This window comes from Onychostoma macrolepis, chromosome 14, assembly GCF_012432095.1.
Source record: "Onychostoma macrolepis isolate SWU-2019 chromosome 14, ASM1243209v1, whole genome shotgun sequence".
NCBI lineage: Eukaryota > Metazoa > Chordata > Actinopteri > Cypriniformes > Cyprinidae > Onychostoma > Onychostoma macrolepis.
This window is the reverse complement of record NC_081168.1, coordinates 10,743,792-10,768,116: the sequence shown is the minus strand read 5'-3', so window position 1 is coordinate 10,768,116 and position 24,325 is coordinate 10,743,792. Positions and strand designations below refer to the sequence as shown.

Sequence of the window (24,325 nt, the reverse complement as noted above, 5' to 3'; positions counted from 1 at the left end):
AATAGAATGTTAAAATTAACAAAACAAAAAAAAACTAAATAAACAAATAAAGGTAAATATGATCAAAGAAGGCTGTGAAAATTAATCTGCATTGTTAATCCTTTTGAACTTTTATTTAAAAAATTCACAAAAATCTAACCTTTCAATTCAATAATAAGAATTTAAAGGGGGATATCATTATGAAATAAATGTTTTTCTCTAATACACGTTGGACACAATTATTGGTACCCCTAGAAATTCTTATGAGTAAAATATCTCTGAAGTATATTCCCGTTCATATTCACAATTTTGAGCACTCCAGGGTGATTATGAACATGAAATTATCCAGCCATGGCTTCCTGTTTCACAGATAGGAGGGAAAACAAAGCCCAAATTCCCTTAATCATCCATCACAATGAGAAAAACCAAAGAATATATTTCTGATGTGCAGCAAAAGATAATTGAGCTTCACAAATTAGTGAAGTGGCTTTAAGAAAAGAGCTAGAGCAGTGAAAATTCCCATCTCCACCATCAGGGCAATAATTAAGAATTTCCAATCAACATAAAATGTTACGAAACTGCCTGGAAGAGGACATGTGTCTATATCGTCCTAATGCATGGTGAGAAGGAGAGTTTGAGTGGATAAAGACCCTCCAAGGACCACAGCTGGAGAATTGCAGAAAATAGTTGAGTCGGAATAGTTCTGGGTTAGAAAACCTTAAAAACAAATTGTCAAACAGCACCTACATCACCACATGTTGTTTGGGAGGGTTTCAAGAAAAATTATCCTCGTTCATCCAAAAACAAACTCCAGCATATTCAGTTATCAGACACGACTAGAACTTCAAATGGGACTGGCTTCTATGGTCAGATGAAACTAAAAAATTAGCATTTTAGCAGCAAACACTCAAGATGGGTTTGGTGAACACAGGGATAAAAAGTACCCCATGTGTACAATGAAATATACTGCTGTATTTTTGATGTTGTGGGCCTATATTTCTGCTGGAGGTCCTGGACATCTTGTTTAGACACATGGCATCATGGATTCTATCAAATACCAACAGATAAAAAAATCAATAAGTGACTGACTCTGTTAGAAATCTTATAACGGGCCATGTTTGGATCTTCCAACTGTACAATAATCCAAACACAAACCTCAAAAACAACACACAAATGGGTCACTGAGCACAAAACCAAGCTTCTGCTGGCCATCCAGTCCTCTGACCTGAACCCTATAGAAAATGAGTGGTGAACTGAAGAGAAGAAGCACCAACATGGAGCTGGGAATCTAAAGGGTCTGGAGTGATTCTGGATGAAGGAATGGTCTCTGATCTCTTGTCAGGTGTTCTCTAACCTCATCAGGTATTATAGGAGAACATTTAGAGCTGTTAAACTGGCAAATGGAGGTTTCAAAAAGTATTGAATAAAAGGGTGCTGTTAATTGTGGCCAATGTGTATTAGAGAAAAACATTTATTTCATAATGATATTTCCCCCCATTTTAAATTCTTATTATCCAATGAAAGGTTAGATTTTTGTGAATTTTTTAAATAAAAGATCAAAAGGATTAACAATGCAGATTCATTTTCACAGCCTTCTTTGATCATATTTACCAAGGGTGCCGATATTTTTGGCCATGACTGTATATTTTGTATTCATTTCTTCAAATAAAAAGGTGGGGGGGGGGATGTACTGACCTATATGAGGGGGAAAGCATCTACACAAATATCATAAACATTAGGGGAAAAAATTACAGTTGATGTCACACCGTATACCTCGGCTTTAACTCAAGATCTTACCAGGCTGACACTGTACAATCTGACAAGCAACAATAAAGGTCAGAGGGGAGTGTAAGAAAAATAAGACGCACAGTAAACCCCTGGCTTTGGTCTGTAAAATCTAACAAAACAAAACAACAAACTACTACCGATTTAAGCGAATCCATGCTGATGACTACAGCAATCCTTACACGTTCAATTAAGCAACATAACTGTTCAGTACAATGAGACACTAACCATCAATGGCAAAAGAGTGACAGAATGACCCATCTACAGTGTGTCATTCAATTACTCCTGATATGTTTAATTAAAGAACAAGTCAGGCTCATTCCACTGCCATCTCTCTGATCATGTAATCCTTCTTTAAACAGAGCTTGATCAATACTTAATAAAGGCTTGGGATAATACTGCAGACTAAGGAAACAAAGCAGAGAGAGAGCTAGCATAACCTGGGTATTTGTTTTCCAACTGTATAAATACACATATCAGACTTGTACTCCATGTCTGTGTTATTTTGATAAATGAAGTGTACATATGAGGATTCAACAGGCACTTTCATTTAATTGAGTGGGGAATTATAACAATGCCGTATTGAATTCCCCTCGTCTGAAACTCCAGATGTGTCTCTCACATCCTGTGACAGCGGGACACGTGCGATATAGATTCTCATCTTGAAAATACAAGACAAGCTGCCAATACAGGAGCTACCTGTGGATGCCTGATGCCTCTGTGCATGTGCGTACTTATATGTGTCAGTCTGAGGGAAGGCTTCTCTTCCGCTTCCATACAATCCATTATCCCCCATCATCCTCCAGCAGTGGAAAACTAACAACCCTGTCGCTTAAAAATTCTCAAGATGGCCGTTCAGTCTGAGGCAAAAGTGAAGTTTGCAATTAAGGAAATAATTATGTCCATATCTGCTTTGAGATGTGAGGACAGGGGCCTTCTGGAGCCCTGTGATAGAGCGATACTGAGGACCTTAACAGCGGGGAGTTGATTTAATTGAGTCCAAATTACACTCTCATAGCAGTGGCACTTTCCTCTGAGCTATAATGGCTCACTGTGCGGTTGTCAGGGCTGCACACTACGTTTTAGCTTTTAAAGGCTGGAGGTAATATCTGTAGACTTAAGGTAGAGTAGAGCTCTTCCTTCTAAATAATGTAAGAACCATTTTGATTTGTATTAGTTTGGTGCTGTAGCATTAAACCCTCTTTGAATTTTTTATTACCCACTGTAAACTGATGGTGATGATTTTGGAGTCTTACTATTAGTTCAATTCATTCTTTCATCAGAATAGCATTCATAAATCATTTTTCACACAAGCTGGCACATTCTTATAGGCGGTTATCACAGACCAAAAGCTGACGAATGAATAAACTGCTAAGGTTCAATTGGTATTCAAGTATACCAAGCATTCTTATGCAAATCATGGAAAATTACATTAAAAATAATGTTAATGTACTAGTCTACTAATCTAATAGGATATAATCTACTAGATATATAATTTACTGTTCAAACATTTGAGATCAATCAGCAATGACACAATAAATGAATCAAAAGTGACAGAAATATTTTGTAACAAAGGTATTTATTATTTCAATAAATGCTGTTCTTTTGAACTTTCTATTCATCAAATATAAATCAATCAATCAATAAAAATGACAGTTTCCACAAAATATTAATCAACACAACTGTTTTTTAACATTGATAATAATAATAAATGTTTCTTGAGCACCAAATCAGAAAGATTTCAGTAAAGACTGGAATAATGACTGCTGAAAATTCAGCTTTACCATCTCAGGAATACATATTTTACAATATATTTTAATAGAAGACAGTAGAAAATAGTTATTTTAAAATGTAATAAAGATTTCACTATATTACTGTTTTTACTGAGTTTTTAATCAAATAAATGCACCCTTGGTGAGCATAAGAGACTTGTTTCAAAAACATTTTAAAAATGCAAACATTTAACAACTACAATTTTATATAACATAATATAACCTGTAATAACATTTTACAATATTACTATTTTGTGCTGTATTTTGATCTAATAATTGAATACACACACATGATTTGCACATAAACTACATCGAAAACACATTAACTGAGTAAATTATGACAGTATATACACATAAAAAATTAAAATAAAAACTATTGTGACTTTTGATAATGGTCATTCTGAAATGAAAAGAGTCAGAGACTGTCACCAGAACAATCTGATACTATTACGTCTATGCTAATCTGTAGCAAACATGAAGTTAGTCAGAGTCTTATGTTATGGCTGTGCCCTATACCACAAATAATTTAAATACATTTAATAAAAGAGTCACAGTGGCATCCATTTCCATTCTGATTTCCCTGGAAGTGATAATTTTGTTCTTTCCAAAACATGGGTTTCAAAAGCTGCTTTGTTCTCAAATTGTTTTTGCAATATTATTATCTTTTGCATAAGCTAAATTCACAGCTTGGACAGCAACACGGCTAATGGCTTCAGTGTGGACTCAATAATTATGTAGCTGTCTATAGTGTAGTGAACGGTGAGGAAGATTTAAGTGTGGTTCAGTTAAGACTTCCTGCTGGGCACAACCTTAATGATTAACTGGCTGATTGTATCTCTCTCTTTTGGTTTCTCCCTCTGTCATTTTTTCTTTTTTTTTCTGACCAAGCAACTGTGAGTCACGGTAGCTGGCACCCACCATCCACACCCCCAACATTATAATTCCCTCTGCAGTGTCTAAGGAGACACACACACCATCTACCACAATACTTGCATTCTCCCTGCATAGATTCATTCTCAGCCCAATTAAACTTGTTCTTTTCCTCCTCCTTTTGTGAATAATTAGGCTTTCATCTCACATGGTTGCATCGTCAAGATTCTGCTCTTTCTTAGAGCAAGGCAACATCAAAAAAAAAAAAAAAATACACTAGAGCGTCTTCTGCCTTCTTTCATTTCTGTCTCTTTAAGCCTAGTCAATTATTGAAATTGCTTGGGTTACAACTGAACTGGCTGGTAAAAAAAAAAAAAAGTACAGTGAATTTTTATTTAGATTCCAGAAAATGAGAATCAGCATAACTGAGTATTACAGTTCAGAATCGAGTCATACTGTATAGATGCATGGATAAATGCTTGCAAGATTGGATTTAAAAATTGTGTTCAACTGAGATTTTGAGGCCACTTTTGCACCATTACCTGATTTGCATAGTTCCTTTAGTGAACCACACACTAATTCACCACAAACAAACTCTAACAGTGCACACAGAGTTCACAAAATTCAATCTTAGAGAATCCTCTCCATCCCTGTCTTTTCTGCCTAAAGGGGTAGTTCACCCAAAAATTTAAATTCATTATTCAAAGACAAAGTCATCACTTTATTCACCCTCATCTCATTCCAAACCTGTATGACTTACTTTCTTCTGCAGAAAACAAAAGAAGGTTATTTTAAAAATGTTTCAGTGAAAGTCAATGTTGTTTGGGCTCTTTCATTCTTCAAAATATCTTCTTTCGAGCCTGCAGAAGACAGAATGGCTTAAAAATATAGGTTTGCAACGACATCAAGGTGTGAGTAAATGATTTCATTTTTGTTTGAACTATCCCTTCAAGGTGACTAAAAAGAATTTGACACTAATTTGAACTAAAATGACAACTAAAAATCAAGATGTAAACTTGATTCCTATAAAATATTATTAATCAATTGTACATTTTCCCCCCTAAATAATTGTTTTTAAGTAGTTCTTAAAAATTCTGAAATCACAAAATTGTATTATATTAATACTACCACTGTTTGAAAACAAGTGGCTTTAATTAAAATTAAAAAATTAAAATTATATATACCCCCTTGAATAACTGTTGTTTTAAGTAGTTCTTGAAACTTCAGAAATCACAAGATGAATCATTGTTAATTACTTTAATTTATTAATACTCACAGTGTCTGTTAATAAAAAATTTAATTACAATAATTACAGCTAAAAAAAGGGAGGGAGGGAGCCTTTGAATATTGTGTTGGATAATGAGGGCCTTCGAGTCAAAAAGGTTGAGAACCACTGCTTCAAGCAATTACAAATCGGTTTCATTCTGTCTGTATAGAATCATAGACACCTCACAAATGTAAAAGGAATGTGCATTTGCATGTGTATCATATTATATGATTTGACAATGCATCCATCTATGGAAAGAGGAGGGGGACAAATGCCAAATTATAAAGCCATTACTTTAATGCAGAGCAGACACTAGTGCAAGGCACCTGGAAAACAACCTTAGGGATCAATACTCCACACACATTTCATTACATAAGTGGAATTCAGATTCATCTTTGCCTGCCCCGTTCTCTCCTTGCCAATAATTTCCCCAGCACGGAAATTAAATTGGTTTAGTAATGATTACCTGACTCAGGTAAAACTAATAGTCCTGTGGCTTATTAACAAATGCAGTGACAAGGGCATGACGAGGGGCCGGTATTCAGTAGCTGTTAGCTTTTAGCACACCACATAAGAATCACATCTCTAACCTCAGGCTGCATAGATACTGCAGATTTAAATGCCATGCAAAACATTCATTCTTCCTTATGAACAAATGTACAAAAAATTTGAAAATTGGAGAACGGAAAAACACAAACTTCCTTTTGTGTTTTATGCCTTGTTTTATAACCTCTGCTAGCGCAGACAATAGCTGTAGAAATATAACATGCACCTTGTTAACAGTAGCCTACTTTAGAATGTGTAGATTGCTGGAAGCTCACCTTAAAAATGTTGTTTTAGCGTTATTTCTGCTGAAGAAGCTAAATGTAGCATACTACTGTTGTCAGATTTTGTTTCTGATATGGCACATGAAACATAATCTTGACAAACAGTTTTCCATTCAAGTAGACACTATACTAGCTGCCTGGAGGCGTTAACAAGACGACCCGCTGAGTGAACTTGGCTTAAAGGGAGTTTGCTACTTGTGGGTCTGTTTTTACATGTATCTCTTTGTGTACTACACAAATCACAGGGTTAAATCAGATGGATGAATGTTTGAAATGTCACCTTTTTTTTGCATATTATATAAAATACTTAAACTTAAATTGAGAATTCATAGGTCTATAATCTTTTAATTTTTAACAAGAAAAGCAGTTTGTTTAAAGGTTTTGAAAAAAACAGATGGATGGATGGATGGATTTTATATAATACATAAAATGAACTGAAATTCTGCGAAATTCAAATAAAAATCCTATAAGCTTTTCATTTTGAACTAGAAAGACTAAGGGTGAATCCCATTTCTCTGTCTTACCCCTTCCCCTTACCCCTTCCCCTTAGTTTTGCGCGTTCACGTGAGAGTAAGGGCTATCCCAATTCTCGTTTTGATCGAGGGGTAGGGCTAAGGGGAAGGGGTAGATACCTCTTAAAACCAAGCATTTTCGCGAGCTTACTTGAAACCGAGGGGTACCCAGAACACACTGCGCAACCGGCAACAATCAAGTATTTTCGGCTTAAATAATTTATTTAAAAATTACGACAGTCTTGTTTTGTGCTCTAGACAGTCCTGTACATATATATGTGCAACCATGTTCTTAATTGAAACGTTTAAAAAAAAAATCGCTAGTTTCCTACGCTAACGTTACATTGCTGATTTGCACAACAGTCCCGCAGACTAGCCTTGAATGGACTCCATGCATGTCTACAGTTTTAACAAGTTTGTAAAACGATCCAAAGTTCGTGATCAACACTTGTCGGCTCTGGTGACGTAGCAGCCAGCTAGCGACAGTGTATGATGACGTAACCGTAACCAAGTGGTGTCTCATTTCATAGGGGTATGTTTTCACCCCTAGCACTTACCACTCGGTTTCGAGGGACAAGGGCTAGGGGTAAGACGTAGGGGAAGGGGTAAGACAGAGAAATGGGATTCACCCTAAGTTTGAAAGTTTAAAGGATATGAAAACTGGATGGATGGATGGACTAATAGATGGATGGACAGATGATTGATGGATTGTTGAATGGATGGATGGATGGACAGATGGATTGATTGATGGATGGATGGATGGATTTTATATAATACATAAAATGAACTGAAATTCAGCGAAATTCAAATAAAAATCCTATAAGCTTTTCACTTTGAACATGGATGGATGGACAGATGGATTGATTGATGGATGGATGGACGGATAGATGAACGGACAGATAGATGGATGGACGGCTGCATGGATGGATGGATTGGCAGATTGGTGGATGGATGGACGGATGGATGGATGGATGGATGGATGGATGGATTGACGGACTGATGGATGAATGGACTTATGTATGGATGGATGGATGGATTGGTGGATGGATAGATGGATGGATTTATGGATGGACAGATGGATAGATAGATAGATAGATAGATAGATAGATAGATAGATAGATAGATAGATAGATAGATAGATAGATAGATAGATAGATAGATAGATAGATAGATAGATAGATAGATAGATGAATGAATGGATGTTTGAAATGTTACCTATAGAAAATGATGGTTTCCCAAAACAAACACCCCCTGAACAGAAATGGAAAATGCTTGAACATAGCATAGAATTTTTTTTCTGTTCAAAACAAACCTTAAAATACCTTGTTTCTTATCCTCTTACAGTATCCAAACATACTGTAAGTGTCAAATAAGCCACATAAGACAATGCTGACTTGTTTCAGAGCACTATGACATAATTATGTTGCATTATACGAGGTGCTAAATCACTTCAAAAACTATAGCTGGAGCATCTGCAGCCTCAGAGAGAGCAGCACAGTCTCTGAACAATTCAGGATTGGCTTCCAGAATCAGACAGAGAAGACCACAAAGCATCCTAGAGGCATTACTAAAGTATGGAACAGATGTCAGCTACTTTGAACAAACGAACAGTATGCTGAATCAAACACCAAATGCTTTTTATGAACCAATGAAACATAAGCCAATCTATTTACTAAACCATAAGGCAACTAGTTACAGACGTATAAAGCCAGTGATTGCATATGGCCACTTGAAATGTTTTGCAACTATAGTCACAATGACAAAATTTTTGTCGCAAACAGGTTCCCCCATGGCGACTGAAGTTTTCTGCAAAGGTCTGGTAAATTCTAAACAGATTGACTTGTCAGATGGTTTCAGGGAATCGGAAAGAAAGTAAAATTGGTAGATTTCAATGGAAGCACAAAGGCCATGCAACACATTTTCTTTGTACAGATATAGGCTACCTCATACCCAGTGGTGTGAAAAATCTGCTGTCATCGCATATGCATTCACATCGTTCTGAAAATTACACCTTTGGCAATATTTATTTAAAGACTTTGATCACAAAATAACATGTTGATATCTTAACACAGCAAATCCTCTTTGATAGACAAAACTGTCCCTTATCTACCTGTATGCACAGTTGTTTTACCCTATTTAAGCGTGTCCATCATACATTTTGCATGCCTAAGCTTAATGATAATTAATCACCTTGAGAATATGACGAGAAGAGGGAACATATTTGTTGCACAGCAGGAAACATTTTTTTTCCAGGGTGCATGTCTCTTCACACGTCTAATGGCAGCATTTCTGCTGTTAATAGACAAAGCCAAACGAGTTCCCAATTATAGTTGTCCTGTTATATATTTCCAGCTTGATTTCACCACACTTACGAGTCTATTTATACACTACTGTTCAAAAGCTTGGGGTCAGTAAGTTATTTTTATTTAGTCTGTATCCATTGTATTGCTCAAAAGTGACAATAAAGACACTTATTATGTTACAAAAGATTTTTATATAAAATAAATGTTTTTCATTTGAATGTTCTATTGCTCAAATAATCGGTTTTCAAAAAAATATTAAGCAGCACAGGTTGTTTTCATCATTGATAATGTTTCTTGAGCATCAAATCAGCATATTAGAATGATTTCTGAAGGATCATGTGACACTGAAGACTGACTGGAGTAATGGCCGCTAAAAATTCAGCTTTGCCATCACAGAATAAATTGCATTTTAAATATATATTAAAATAGAAATTACTGCTTTTAATCAATTTCAGCAATATTAAAAAATCAAGATGGAAACTACAATTTTATAATATAATATAATATAATATAATATAATTCCAGTGTGACTACATCTCATTTTAGAACTCAATTTTATCTTTATCCATTCACGTATGGAGCTACGTGTTCTGACTATGATTGGCTACTATATAGCAGCAAAGAGCTTTTGTGTTTCAGAGTTCACCTTGCTGAGGTTACAGTTTGATTTACATTGTAGCTTTAGATGAGGAATGTTCAAAGTCAGCGGTGCTCAAAGACGGCGCGGATCTCACAGGCCCCCTGCTGCTCACACACAAATGAGAAAATTTCACCTGCGCTCATGCTACAAGTCTAATCGCTACTCTTCCAACAACAGAAACCTTATCCAGAGACAATCTGTACCATATCAAAGACAAAAGCTGTCTGTCATGTAAACTTGTTCTGTTGTTCACTCTTGATGAACGTGCTACAAATATTAAAAGAGTGAGGGAGAGGAAGGAAAAGGGGATGAGGCAAGATGAAAGTTGTTTATGACCTTTCACTTGTGTGTGCGCGTGCATGTGTGTCACCCATTTCAAATACTAAAGATGGTGTGTGTAATTTGTTTGATGTAATAATACTTGTCCTATCTCAGCGATTCAAAGACAATAGTAAGCAAGCCATTTGAAGGCTGATCTCCTTAAAAAAAAATACTGTGGTGCTCTCAAAACATTTCTCAGTTTGATAGAGTTCCAGCCCAGGAGGTCAAGGTTTTACTGTTACACCATAACTTATTCATTATTACAGCATGTTTCTCCATTAAAAGCCATTCAAAAGTACATTTACACTACTATTAAAATTTTTTAGGGTAAGTTGCTTTATTCAGCAAGGATATTTTAAATTGATCAAGCTGACAGTATGCTACAAAATATTCCTAGTATTTCACTTAAATGCTGTTCGTTTTAACGTTCTATTCCTCAAAATAAATGACATTTTTGATAAAATAAATGCAGCCTTGTGAGCACATAAGAGACTTCTTTCAAAAACATTTAAAATATCAGGCACAGTACTGTGTGGACCTCCTTGTCTGATATAGCAACCAATAGTGTGAGTTTGGGGTGGGATTATCTGATTATCCAACCAATGGAAGATGAGGGGAGTACGGTGAAACCTGTTCGAAAACAATTATTTTTTTACAATATTTTTGGTGATCCTAACATTGCAAAAATTACGTTTTACGTTTAAAGCAAGCAATTATAACACTACAAAACCAATTAAATAACTAAATCTTTGTGACCTAAACAGTTGCGTACATCGTCAGTGAAGTGTTTAGACCTTCAGGATGGCAAAAAACAAAGGAAAATAGAAAAGCACTGATGTGACAGTAAAAAGCATGCAAGAGCATCTTCAATGATTTCTCTCTAAAAAAAGCAACATTGATCAATGCAGCAATATGCAGCAAGTATCAGCTGTTGTGTGATTGAAATTCTCGTCAGACACACCAAGACTGTCTTCACTGAACCCCCCACAGCTTGAAAGGTTCACTGAAAAATGTGATATTGGACTATAAGCCCAAAGGGGAAATACTGAATGGACGAAAAATGAATACCTCTCCGAGGAGAGCCATTTTAATATCAGACACCCTTGGGCTTTCACCATCAACTATTATTAACTAAATCTTCTTTAACTAATTAAAGATATGAGGACAAGCTTTTCATGAGGAAATTAACACCCACCAGAAGCACAATTCTCACAGATGGCTTTTGACCATCCCATGCAGTACGCAACACCGTCATCGCATGGGATTTTGCCATTTATTTCTGCCTCTGAGCTATAATGATCTGAACAGTGTTCATATCACAGTGGGGTGCAGAAAAACACTGCTATTTTGGTTGAGTTAGGGAGGCTTGTTCTTAGAGATGGAGAAGCATTAAATTACACTGCACAAGAGATGCCAGCTTGGCAAAATTCACAAGAGGACTGAGAGGATGCGGCCAGTGAGCCACAGATGCATATAATCCTGTTGATTTCTAGGCAGCACCTCACTCACTTGCTAATGTGATATGCAGCACCGAGAACGAGTCATGACGATAATGTTTTGTAAGGTGACAACAGAGCTTCATTTAGCCAAATCAGTTCAGCTGAAGAAAACAAAAAAGGAAAGATGGTCAAATAAAAGACAAAGAATAATATATAGATTAATCCTTGAAGTAATGGTTTTCATTTTAATTTTATTTATCAGGAAGGTCCCATTGGGATATACAATCCATTCTTAAAGGGAGTCCTGGTCTCCCAAAAATGAAATAGGCCTAATATGTGACCCTGGACCACAAAACCAGTCATAAGGGTCAATTCTTCGAAATTGAGATTTATACATCATCTGAAAACTGGATAAATAAGCTTTCCATATACAACAATATTTGGTCGAGGTACAACTATTTGAAAATCTGGAATCTGAGGGTGCAAAAAAAAAATTACATTGAGAAAAATATCTATAAAGTTGTCCAAATGAAGTTCTTAGCAATACATATTGCTAATCAAAAATTAAGTTTTGATATATTTACAGTAGGAAATTTACAAAATATCTTCATGGAACATGATCTTTACTTAATTACCTAATGATTTTTGGCATTAAAGAAAAATTGATCATTTTGACCCATGCAATGTATTATTGGCTATTGCTACAAATTCACTACTTATGACTGGGTTTGTGGTGCAGGGTCACATATGTTTGTAATAAACAAATTCATAATTTAGATGTTTTAAACTTCAAATCCATGCTTCTGGCTAAAACACTAGTCCTCTATCCATAATATTGCTTTCTCCAGTGAAAAAGTTTATTCTGACGGCACCCATTCACTGCAGAGGATCTATTGATGAGAAATAGATTTTAATGCTAAATTTCTCCAAATAGGTTCTGATGAAGAAACAAACTCATACATCTTAGATGGTCTGAGGGTAACTACATTTTCAGCAAATTTTCATGTATGGTGGAGATATTAGAAAAACGGTGCTCCATTTTTTTTTTTTCTCCAATTAGGCTTATTTTAGAATGAAATTAATTTTTCCCCCTTGAAAAAAAAAAAAATCGCACAGCAAATCGCAAATAAACCATGAAACATGCATCTTTGATTTAATTTGTCATTGTAATGCTACTCGTTACTCATTTTACATGGCAAGTAGCCCCTAGAAGTAAGACAACAAGAGAATGACAAGAATAACACAGCTTTTTAAAGCTCCTGGAGGATTATTTGTACGATATCTAACCTTAACCTCAGATACAACATATTACAGCCCTTACAACACCTGCCTTATCTGCACTGAGCAGACAGAAGGTGGAAGAGAGCGTAGCAGCGGGGAATAAGTCAACCATTCAAGTACGATCACAAACACCGCAGGCCCTTGTGTTTTCTTCTGTTTGAGATAGATTACACCTTAAAATATACAAACACCACTGCAGCAGATTACTTACAAATACAAATTATCCTGTTTGCCAGCAATATATAGTTCAAAGGAACGAACAGTCCTGGACCCCTCTCTATTATTTACAGCATTATTTCATTTTTAACTCCCTGCCAAAGTAATGTAATCCTAATGCAATCCTGAAGCACTGATTAGACCAATTATATTTATTTCATGTTCCACTGTGTCTCTACAGCCCCATCAACTGGTCAAAGAAAGACTAGCGAGATATAAGAACAGTTCATTTTTATCCAGCTCATATTAGACCAGGTAAAATGATCTGGCCATTAAAAAGTATAATAATAATAATAATACATTTATTTAATTATTATAAAAATATAACTAAATAAAAACGTATTTTTTGCATCTTTTAGCAATAGCACACAAACATAATAGGGCATATGATTTTTCCCCAGAGATATTGATCAACAATAAATAAGTTTTAACCAAGAAACATTTCCTTCTAATAGACTGTTTCAGATCTTTCTAAATAATGCTTTCAAGACACTGATGTTTCATCTTTAGTCCCTCTTGCAATTTTGACAAAACCTCATCCATGTCAACCAGCTACTGTAGATAACATCAGTTTAGCGACATATGAACATCTGCAGATTTTGATAAAAATACTACTTTAAAACTTTATGGAAAACTGGTTAGCAGATTGTTATAGAACGCAAGGCTGGTATCTTTAACATATTTCAGCTCACAATAAAGAGCTGAAAATAACAGGATTATAACTGATAATGTAAGTGGTTTATTTACATTGGTAAACTAACAGCGCTGAGTCTCTCTGTCTACATGTTAAACACCAGAAGTAAAAAGTTATAATTAATTGTTATTATAATTGTTATTATTTTGTAAAATGTCTAATCAGAATTGTTTTCTAAATCAGTTCACATCATGTTTGAATTGTGACAATCAAGGTAAATACGGCATCTACCAAAAAATAAAGTTACCTGTTGCCTTAGATGATCTTTTTCATAGTTGAACAAACATTATTAGGACTCTATCTCCTTAGGCTGTTAAATCGAATAAGGACATCAAACATTCTTTTCTTCTCTACCTGAAAATAAGTGTCTATTCCAAACATGCTTCAGGGAAAAGTTTAATGCAGCTGTTCCGTTGACATTCACAACGTTCTAAGCTGGAAAGACAGAGACAATAATGAGAAAAAACGTCAATCTTTCTTTACACTCATGGGACTGTGACTGGGATATTTTAAAAATCAAGGAAGATTTTTCTTGGATTTTGATTGAAAGGCTCAGAATAAGACTATACAACAAAAGAAATGCTGCATGTAAATTAAACTTAAAGGAATAGTTCACCCCAAAATGAAAACATACTCACCCCAAGCCATCCAAGATGCAGAAGAGTTAATTTTTTTCATCAAAGAGATTTGTAGAAATTTAGAAATTTTATATCACTTGCTCACCAATGAATCCTCTGCAGTGAATGGGTGCCATCAGAATGAGAGTGCAGCTGATAAAAACATTACAAAAATTCACAAGTAATCCACACGACTCTAGTCCATCAATTAATGTCTTGTGAAGTGAAAAGCTGTGTGTTTCTAAGAAAGAAGAGTCATCTGTTCATAAAATTGTTTTCTCCAGTTAAAAAGCCATCTTTGTCGAATCAGGATAGAAATATGCAAAGATCAAGCACGAAGCGTTTCAAGTTAAAAATGGATTTGTTTCTTACAACATTTAAAAAACTTTAGGAATATGATTCAATTGTGTCTTTAGACAGAGAAAGATCTTTTGTTAAAAAAGGGGGGGGGAAAGAAAAGAAAATTGTGTTTATCCTGAGATGTTTATCCAGTGTGAGATTTATTTTCTCAGAGAAGACAGCCTATTTTGTATGGATGCTCAAATTCAATCAACCCATCTCCAGTCTCTGTGCTAGGCCCTGAAAGTCTTTCTTTTTTCTTGCTTATGCAGCAGAGATGGATGCATGCTGGTAAACTCAGACCCATAATTCTGGTAGCTCAAGTTTTGCCGGAGGCATTCATTCCACATTAATGGTAGTTGCTGGGAGTTGGGCAGGAATGAACATAGATATAAAGCTGAAAAATGAAGCTGCTCCAGGGTTGGCTTCCTGTTCAAAGCAGAAATCACAGTCTCTGACTGGACAGCTGACATGGACAAGACAGGGTGGCTATATATGTGGCATCACTGGTGCAATCGCTTCTGTGGCTGACCTTTAGGTCTTCTAAGAGACTTGAACTGCTTCAGAAGGTTAGACGTTCTTCACTGGATGAATATAAAGCTGCTGCAGGCAAACTGCAACTGTGTGCTCATACTGGACACCTGTGGCAAAATACAAGAGCATAGTTTCTCATTAAAACATTTTTTCCATTTTATTTTATTTTTTATTTTTGCAAGTTTCAGAACTTCTTAAAGTTTCTGATGTTATCCACATCTCCCAGTGGTGAACACTGGTTCAGAATCATGGCATGATCTGAATAAAAATGAATACAAATTTTAACTCTCACACAGTTTGAAGGGATACAGTACACAGAAGATGCATGTATAAACTTATATTCCATTTCCTTCAGCATTATTTACGTGAAAAATACTTCATTTTGTCAGACCAAAGACCTTCAATATGATCTCCATGTAATACCCAAGTAATATAATCTAATTTCAACTGTACTGAACAGTCTCCTTTGAAATGTACAGGATTTGCTTAATTTAGTGCTGACAGCCATGGTAAATGTTGTATAAAGACATTGTATATATTGATGTCAAAATGGCTTTAAATGCATGCTTTTCCCCTGTAGAGCATATTTAATCTCACATTATGCTACACGTTTGTTGTTAAACATCCTAGAATTAGTCATGTTGACACCTATTTTGTGTTATTTCATGTTCAAGGCATTGCTTTGAATGTTTCTGGCTTGAAAAATAATTCTGACTCTTTAAAATATTCTGAATGTCATGCATACAGTACATCTTCCTCAAAGCAATTTGAATATAATTTTCATAATGTCTCTGTGTGTCTGTATGCATGCATGATTTTATATATATATTATAAATAAGATTATCTACTAGTTTATCTTTGTTTTGTACAAGACTAACAACACAAAAACTTTTATAATTTAAAAATTCATAATTCTTTATGAAAGTAGGTCACAATCTGTTAAATCATTTTTTTTAACTGAAGGACATTGAGTTTTTCCTATTAAGTGACATTTTGTGACCTTAGCCTTCAAAATTTCACTTTTAAGCATATATTTAATTGCTATCTGGCCTAAAAATAGACAAATACACGCCACAAGCTACCTGCAAATTTTTTTATAATTAACATTGTTATTAGCATATGATTGGCATTATTTTAAAAGTCCCTTATATAGACACATTTTTTGTGAGGGCAGTACAGTTCCCAAACCTTCGTTCATCAGCATTTGAGATCCTCTGATGACAGATCTGTCATTGCTAAATGTTTATTCCTATGCCAAATATTGAAATTTGATTGCAATTTCCCCCATTCATCAGGTGACTGCTGTGTTAGTTAGTGCCACTTCACCTGGAGTTTTACTCAGCGTGAGTTTTGACCGACTTCAATCTTTTAAATCACTTTAAAAAGAACTTTTCATGAAATTCAAATTTATTTTCAAAGTATGGCACGTTAATAAACACATTCCGCCATCTGTTTGACTTTTTGTTTAAAAACATACGGAAGCACATCTTTGTATGTAATAACCTGATTTCAATGCAAGTTATCCAATGCACTTGCAATCTTATTGCATTTTGCTAAGATTTCAGAGCTATCTTTGCCTTCATTAGCAAATACATTTGTAATATTTTTGGTTTTTACTCAAATACATCTCATTAGACCACAAGATGAGAAAAACAGAATTTAATTGATCCCTAAGAGGAAATCAGAATTTTTTCACCCTTTAAGACCAAAAAGAACCATGCTATTGATAATGAAATCTAAAATTATTAAAACTGTTTCTGTTAATTGGAGTAAGGCTGAGATAAAATAAAATGTAAATACTGGGGAAAAAATTTGCTTACGTTTAAATGAAAGACGACAAAAGCAAACAAAAACTATACAAAAATGAAAAAAAAAAAAAAAAGCTAATTAAAAATGAATAAATACTAAAATAGTATATATATAAGTAATAAAGTTTCTTTTTCTCACATTCATCTGTAGAATGTACTGTACAAACCAATGGCTGTATCATTCTTAATGGCAAAGTGGTCCAATCGGTGTGTTTCTGAATGCATTCTAAAAATGCTTTCTGCATGTTGCTAAGGGTTCTCTTGTCAGAAATGGTCCCCAGTGTGTCAAGGGACATTCCCATTGCAAACATAAATCTTCTTTTGACTGAGAGTCCAAACATAATAGATGTTAACCATGTTTATAATGTTGTAGGAACTTGCTTTCTTATAAGACGGGTCTTTTTTACTTGTTTATTTGTTATACTGGTAACCCTATACAGACATTACATTAACATAAAGAAATTGTTGTTTGGCTCTGTATTACACTCCTAGAAATTCTGCTTATGTCACTTAAATTTGTAATGTTAGATCTGGCCCTGCTCTCTGTGTATTTAATAACTTATCCTATTGGCCTTTCAGAGCTGTTCTTCTCTGCTCCAGCACAGTCCTCTGTTGCATACAGACTCTTTTATAAGACATTATTGTATGAGGGCAAATCCATGAATAAAATATGCTATAAAACTGTATACTCCTTCTATGAATAATGTAACAGCAAATTCAATATCTTTGCATTCTTTCTCTGGTTAGAGCAACACTTTGTCAAAACCTGTACTGTATGTACTACTGCTGTCATGTTTAGCATGTAAGAGGGCAGGACACATAATTGTTCCTCTTTTCATCCTATTTTTGGCAGAGTTTCTGTGCTGGGGTTCCTACTGGATTTACTGTAAGATATTCTATGCTTAACCAGGTGACTAAATCCCGTGTGATGAACAATGTGGGACTCACTATATAAGAAGAGCTTTTAAATAGCCAATTCTCTTAAGCTACTGTACATTACAGCTTTTTTTCTTGCTGTATGGTGTATAGAATGCAACAGTGCCCACCCACTTTTTCACTTCTTTTTTGTGACTCTATAATGTAATTTACAGTGTTCTTTTGGAATGACTTGCGCTCATGGTAAGGATTTATGGATAATAATAATAATAGTATATATATATATATATATATATATATATATATATATATATGAAGAGTTCAGATGCAAAAGCCTCTAAGTGCTATCTGAAATTTTCTTCTAAAATGAGCATTTTAATCACTCTCCTGTATTTATGTTCAGTTATTTCACTTTAATTGCATAGAAAATGACCTATGCATTGCCATTAGAGTAAAATTACTGAACCTAAACATAGGAGCCTGATAAAAATGCTTATTTTAGATGAAAATTTCAGATGGCACTGAAACTTATGCATCTGAACTCTTCATATATATATATATATATATATATATATATATATATATAGTCCATATATACTTAAAAAGCAATTAAGATGTACTCCGTCAATATACTGTACAGCTAATGTAAGCCTATCTAACAGTCATGGACTAAAAGTCACAAAACTCTTTAAAATAAAGAAATAAATAAAAAAAAGTGATGTTTTTGAGTAAGTAATCCCTTAAAACACACTTTTCACTCTCACACTAATTTGTTTAGTGTAAATAGCTAAATACATGCATGTCAGGAGAGTTATGTCATTTGTTTTCCATATGTTTAACATATTGAATGCTAGGCTAATTTCATGGCTAGCATTTGTATGTGTCCTAAACACAAAAAGTGAAATAACATTTTTTTGTTTAATTTGACAGAATAATCACAGACGTGATTTGGGGAAAACACACACACAAACACAAAATGGAAATCTGTTGCAAAGTGTTGCTTACCTTGATTTTGAGTCTTTATATTTTTTTATGCATCAAGTCTCTTCATCTCAAACATGCTCTTCAATAGCACTGTTGTCTCTTTGGTAAGAAAGAAAATGTTTTAGTTTATATAATTAAATCGATTAATTATGTTTTATTTTTATTATGTCTTATTGCTTGCTTGCTTTTTTATCTTGTATCTTAGTTTTCTGTAAAGCACAATGGTCGACTCCTGTTGTGTTTATTTGTGCTATATAAATAAATGAAATGAAGGAATGAATGAATGAAATGATAAAACTCAACCACTAGAACATAAAAATGAAAACTCAGATCGAATTCAAACCCATTTATTTTCTTAAAAAATAAGCACTTGCTTATCTATTTGTGACTACGCGTTCCCTTTAAATATCATTAACATAATATCATCACGTGACAAAACACGGACATGAGTAAGTGCATGACAGCACGTGACCAGGGTGTTCTGATAATACACTTTGAAAGAAATGCAGGATATATCCTTTGATTATTGAATATGATTCAAAGACTATTTGTCATCATTTGTTTGCTTCCTCTAAATCAAGCTGCGCTGCCCTTGGTGATCAATACTTGGCAATTTAAGAATGCAGCTAACGCAGGTGACAGACTAACCTTGGCTTTACCGTGTATGAGCTCTGAGGAATGGCTAGACTTGTTCTTTAAACTTGTGTGGTTTCTGTCTGTAGCCTGGAGCACGCTGCAGAAGGGCGGCTCGGTTCTGGATGCGGTGGAGCGGGGCTGCGCGCAGTGTGAGCTCGAGCAGTGTGATGGGAGCGTGGGGTTCGGCGGGAGCCCGGATGAGCGCGGAGAGACGACCCTGGACGCGATGATCATGAATGGGTAGGCATATATTGAGTGAATGAATAATATTAATCACTATACATCAGTCAAAAGTCAAGTTGTACTACTTTAATGTATTGCATTACACAAGAATGTAATTCGGCGTAGATTAACAGTTTAAATAAAAAATAAATGTTTAAATAACATAAAACACACACGCACACATTGTGACAATTTTAGCAGAACATTAATTTCAGAACATTAAGAAACACTTTTGGCACTAAACGTATGTCAGAGCATAAATCTCCATTACTATTTAAAATATATGCAAATAAATAAACCAACATATAACTGTTTGAGCCCAGCAAGGCTATTATGATTAAATAAAACTAAAACGTCTCTTTTACATTTACATTTAATTTAACTTGATGTACTAAAATAACTAGAACTGAATAAATAAGTAAAAATTAATAAAGAAGCAAGACAATAACACTTTAGATTAGGAAGGATATTCAATGTTAACTATAGAGTCTTCCCTCAATAAACTCTTAATTTGCTGCTTATTGATGGTAAGGTAGTTAAAAATAAAACCAAAATATTAACAAAACTACAATTATATCTCAGTGATACTAAAATAACACTGGAACCCAGTATGTCACTGTAACTATATTGAAAATATCAATGCTAAATCTGCAACTAACTATTCAGTTTGGCATTTTTGTGTTTGCTTTTTGTGACCCTGGACCATAAAACCAGTCTTAAGTCGCTGGTGTATATTTGTAGCAATTGCCAAAAATACATTGCAAGGGTCAAAATAATCAATTTTTCTTTTATGCCAAAAATCATTAGGACATTAAATAAAGAACGTGTTCCATGAAGATATTTAGTAAATTTCTTACCGTAAATATATCAAAACTTCATTTTTGATAAGTAATATGCATTGCTAAGAACTTCATTTAGACAACTTTAAAGGCGATTTTCTCAATATTTTGATTTTTTTTGCACCCTCAGATTCCAGATATTCAATAGTTGTATCTCGACCAAATATTATCCGGTCCTAACAAACCATACATCAATGGAAAGCTTATTTATTCAGCTTTCAGATAATGTATAAATCTCAATTAAAAAAAATTGACACTTAAGACTGGTTTTGTGGTCCAGGGTCACATATATTGCGTAGTTACTGTGTAAGTCTATTCATCAAATTAGTTTGGCAGTAAAAAGAAAAATTATGAAAATACCATAAAACGCATCCTAGAAAGTTTTAATGTAGACAAAAACGTTTTGCAAATATTATTTGGAATATTAACTAAAAGTGGTTTAGTGCTTAAGCACAGTAGGTTCTTGTCTACGGTAGTAAGACCTTACAGAGCTTTTTAACAATAGATACCCTGATTTGACTAATATTTCTATTTAAGGTCTAGGAAAGGTAAAAGTCTTATAATAATTAAATGAGACTCATTTTATTTATTCTTCCGTTTTATACATTCACGCATCTTCTTATATTGTAAAAGACCTCTCTGTTCCCTCTAAAACCAATATGCTAAATATCAGCTGTGTTTTTGTTTGCTGTTTTTCCCATGTTTAGAGACACAATGGGAGTAGGGGCAGTGGCAGACCTACGCAGGGTCAAAAATGCTGTGGGTGTTGCCCGAGCGGTGATGGAACACACAGAGCACACCTTTATAGTGGGCGAATCAGGTAGGAGCCATACACTCAGTAACTACTTCATATCTAATCAACCAATCATGTGGCTGCAGTGGTCAAAAGGTTCAGTTATTGTTTGCAGTACATCAGATAGGGGAAGAAATGTGATCACAGATGGAGCGATTTGAGTGTTAAAAAGGCCTCTTCAACTATTTATTTCTCAAAATTATGTGCAGACACCGAAGGTCTGGACAGATTTTGTATCAGCTTGAAGTATACAGCACTTTACATTTTGTAATTCCATTTGTATTGTTGTGCTGTTCTATTAATTCCATCTGTTCTCCTAATTAAAAGGAATTATAGAGTACTAAAATGTCTGCTTAACATCCATATTACAATAAAAAAGGCTGAGTCAGCCTCCTGCTGCTCCATTTTTTGCTCTTTCCTTTATGTAATGTTTATTTCAAATCAGCTCTACTATGTGATTCCGTTTGTTCAAATCTCCCTTGCTATATAAAGTTTTGTAGAACTGAAGAAAAAAAAAAACACTTTTCTGTCTTCATGCAGCCACAATCTTTGCTGAAAACATGGGCTTCGTGTCTGAGGACTTGTCAACTAACAAATCAATAGCTATTTTCTCCCAGTGGTTGCAGCAGAATTGTCAACCCAACTATAGAAAGGTGAGTTCCCAAAAACCAGGAACCTCGATGTAATCATCACTCCAGGGTTTACCTTTAAAGTTCTTAAGCACCTCTGGCAACTTCAAACATGGGTTTAGAAGATGATCTGTGGCAGATAAACTGTTTCAGTATACTTCAAATGTACCAAACACCATAAAATATTTTTCTTTTAGATATAAATAAATAAAGTTTCAGTCAGTGTTACGGTTAGAATCAGAATACTTTGTGCATTACGAATCTTATAGAGCGTACAGTGAGAAGCAGAGTCATGTTTACCTCAATTCATGCAGACTTTGCTGAGAAGTTTGGGAAGGATATCAGTGTAATCACTGACAAGAAAATATGCCCCGTGAAACACAATGAATAATGCATAGTGAGATTTATGAAGAATACAGTGGTTGATACCAACATTCTGCTGTTGGCACAATCAAAGCCCTATGGAAATATCCGAAACAATGCTCTGAATACATTATTAATTTTTTTGTTTTTTGTTCCCATACTCAGATTAAGCTGTAAGCGTTGTTGGCCAAGTTAATCAAAACTTAAAAAAATCTGAATCTTTCCCCAGAAAAAGATGGATAAAGCAAATCAGAGAGCAACATAAAAAATACAAAGCCTTGCTATGTAATTCTAATTTTAAAGCTTTGAAGTCGTAAAAAAAAAAACTTTGTTCTGTGTCCCAGATCAAAACGTAAATGAAAGCATAATAAGTTATTATAATAAGTGTTAATTTTGTATTTTTATTTTACAGAATGTTTTTCCAGATGCTTCCAAATCATGTGGGCCGTACAAGCCCAACGCCAAGCTGTGGAAGCCAAAGAATCTGAAAGGAAATTTTGACCCCAGTTCTCATGACACAATTGGTAACTGTTGATTTCTTGAAAAAAATTATTAATCTGGCCAGACAAAATGATCAGCCTTTAGTCTGCAAGTGCAAATGCATTTATCTGAATGCAGATGTGGACTTGTCCACAGAGTACCAAACTCATTAGTTTTAATTTGCATCACAAAAATGAAGCATGATAAATGGACCGAATGCCTTGAGGACATATTTGAAAGCCATTGCTTGATTAAGTTCATCGATGCATGTGATCTTAGCGTTACATTCTTACCATAAATTCTCATTAGGAATGATTGCGATTGGTAAAAACGGACAGGTGGCTGCTGCAACGTCAACCAATGGAGCAACACATAAGATACCAGGGTGAGTATGACAGCCTGACAGTATAGTATGTCTCAACTGTCCTGTTGAAGCCAGAATGCATGAGTGTTTAAACCTGGAAGAAAAATCAGAACCTCAAGAACCTTGTTCACTGAGATTTAGCTTTACTGGCAGAAATGGGTTTCCAGTCCCCTGTCAATAAAGCTTTAGTGAAGTATATGCATGCTGATCTGTAGCCGTGTAGGTGATTCACCAGTGGCTGGAGCCGGGGCTTATGCCGACAGCACAGCGGGGGGAGCCGCCGCCACAGGGGATGGAGACATCATGATGCGTTTCCTTCCTAGGTAATCACCTGTTTTGAGAGATTGCTTTATATGAACTGCCTTGATCAATTAGAAGGTTCATTAGAATCACACATTTAATTTAAGGCTTTTATTGATTTTATATATACATTTATACTTTTTTTTCCCCCAAAGTTTTCTAGCTGTTGATTTAATGAGAAATGGAGCCCAACCCACTGTTGCCTGTAAGACGGCCATCTCCAGAATCAAGAAGTACTACCCCGATTTCTTTGGAGCAATTATTTGTGCCAATACTACTGGTGGATATGGTGAGAAAATGCTAATATCTAATGTTTGTTTCTTAAAACATTTTGTGTGCTCTTTCTGAATATGAATAATGATAATGGAATTTATTGTCAAAACTCTTTTGTCCAAAGGTGCTGCTTGTAACAAGCGTACTGGGTTTAGCCAGTTCCCCTTCATGGTGGTTAACCCACAGACAAACCAATCTCAGTTGCAGACGGTGGACTGCTTTTGAATTACAAGCATTTTGTTTTATCTTTACATATTTTTAAAAGTTTGTTAATGAATTATTGATATATGCCTTGTGATCAATGTTCACTTTGCACTACTTTAAAAAAAAATAAACTTAATATATTTTTTAAAAATCTGTTG

At 34.8% G+C, this 24,325-nt stretch overlaps 2 protein-coding genes across 4 annotated transcripts in view; one reads left to right on the top strand and one right to left on the bottom strand.

Annotated features, from left to right (window-relative positions):
* The window catches only part of si:dkey-237h12.3 (teneurin-3), a 148,958-nt gene extending 129,106 nt beyond the window's left edge, over positions 1 to 19,852 (bottom strand). Inside the window, exons 1-5 of one of the 3 annotated variants that reach the window (XM_058797084.1) lie at positions 19,713 to 19,852; positions 19,086 to 19,163; positions 15,395 to 15,503; positions 14,261 to 15,291; positions 14,154 to 14,170 (exon numbers count right to left, since the gene is read on the bottom strand). The gene's annotated coding sequence lies outside the window, so the exon portion shown is untranslated. Of the gene's footprint in view, positions 1 to 14,153; positions 14,171 to 14,260; positions 15,504 to 19,085; positions 19,164 to 19,712 lie in introns of all 3 variants that reach the window. The other 2 variants (XM_058797083.1, XM_058797085.1) reach the window with 2 other exon arrangements.
* aga (aspartylglucosaminidase) lies at positions 19,511 to 24,261 on the top strand. Its single transcript, XM_058797098.1, has 9 exons — positions 19,511 to 19,699; positions 19,787 to 19,940; positions 21,469 to 21,581; positions 22,095 to 22,207; positions 22,959 to 23,070; positions 23,336 to 23,411; positions 23,606 to 23,713; positions 23,846 to 23,979; positions 24,088 to 24,261. Exons 1-9 carry the CDS (start codon positions 19,597 to 19,599, stop codon positions 24,186 to 24,188), a joined length of 1,014 nt encoding a protein of 337 aa, XP_058653081.1. The 5' UTR covers positions 19,511 to 19,596; the 3' UTR covers positions 24,189 to 24,261.
* Positions 24,262 to 24,325: the final 64 nt, after the last annotated feature.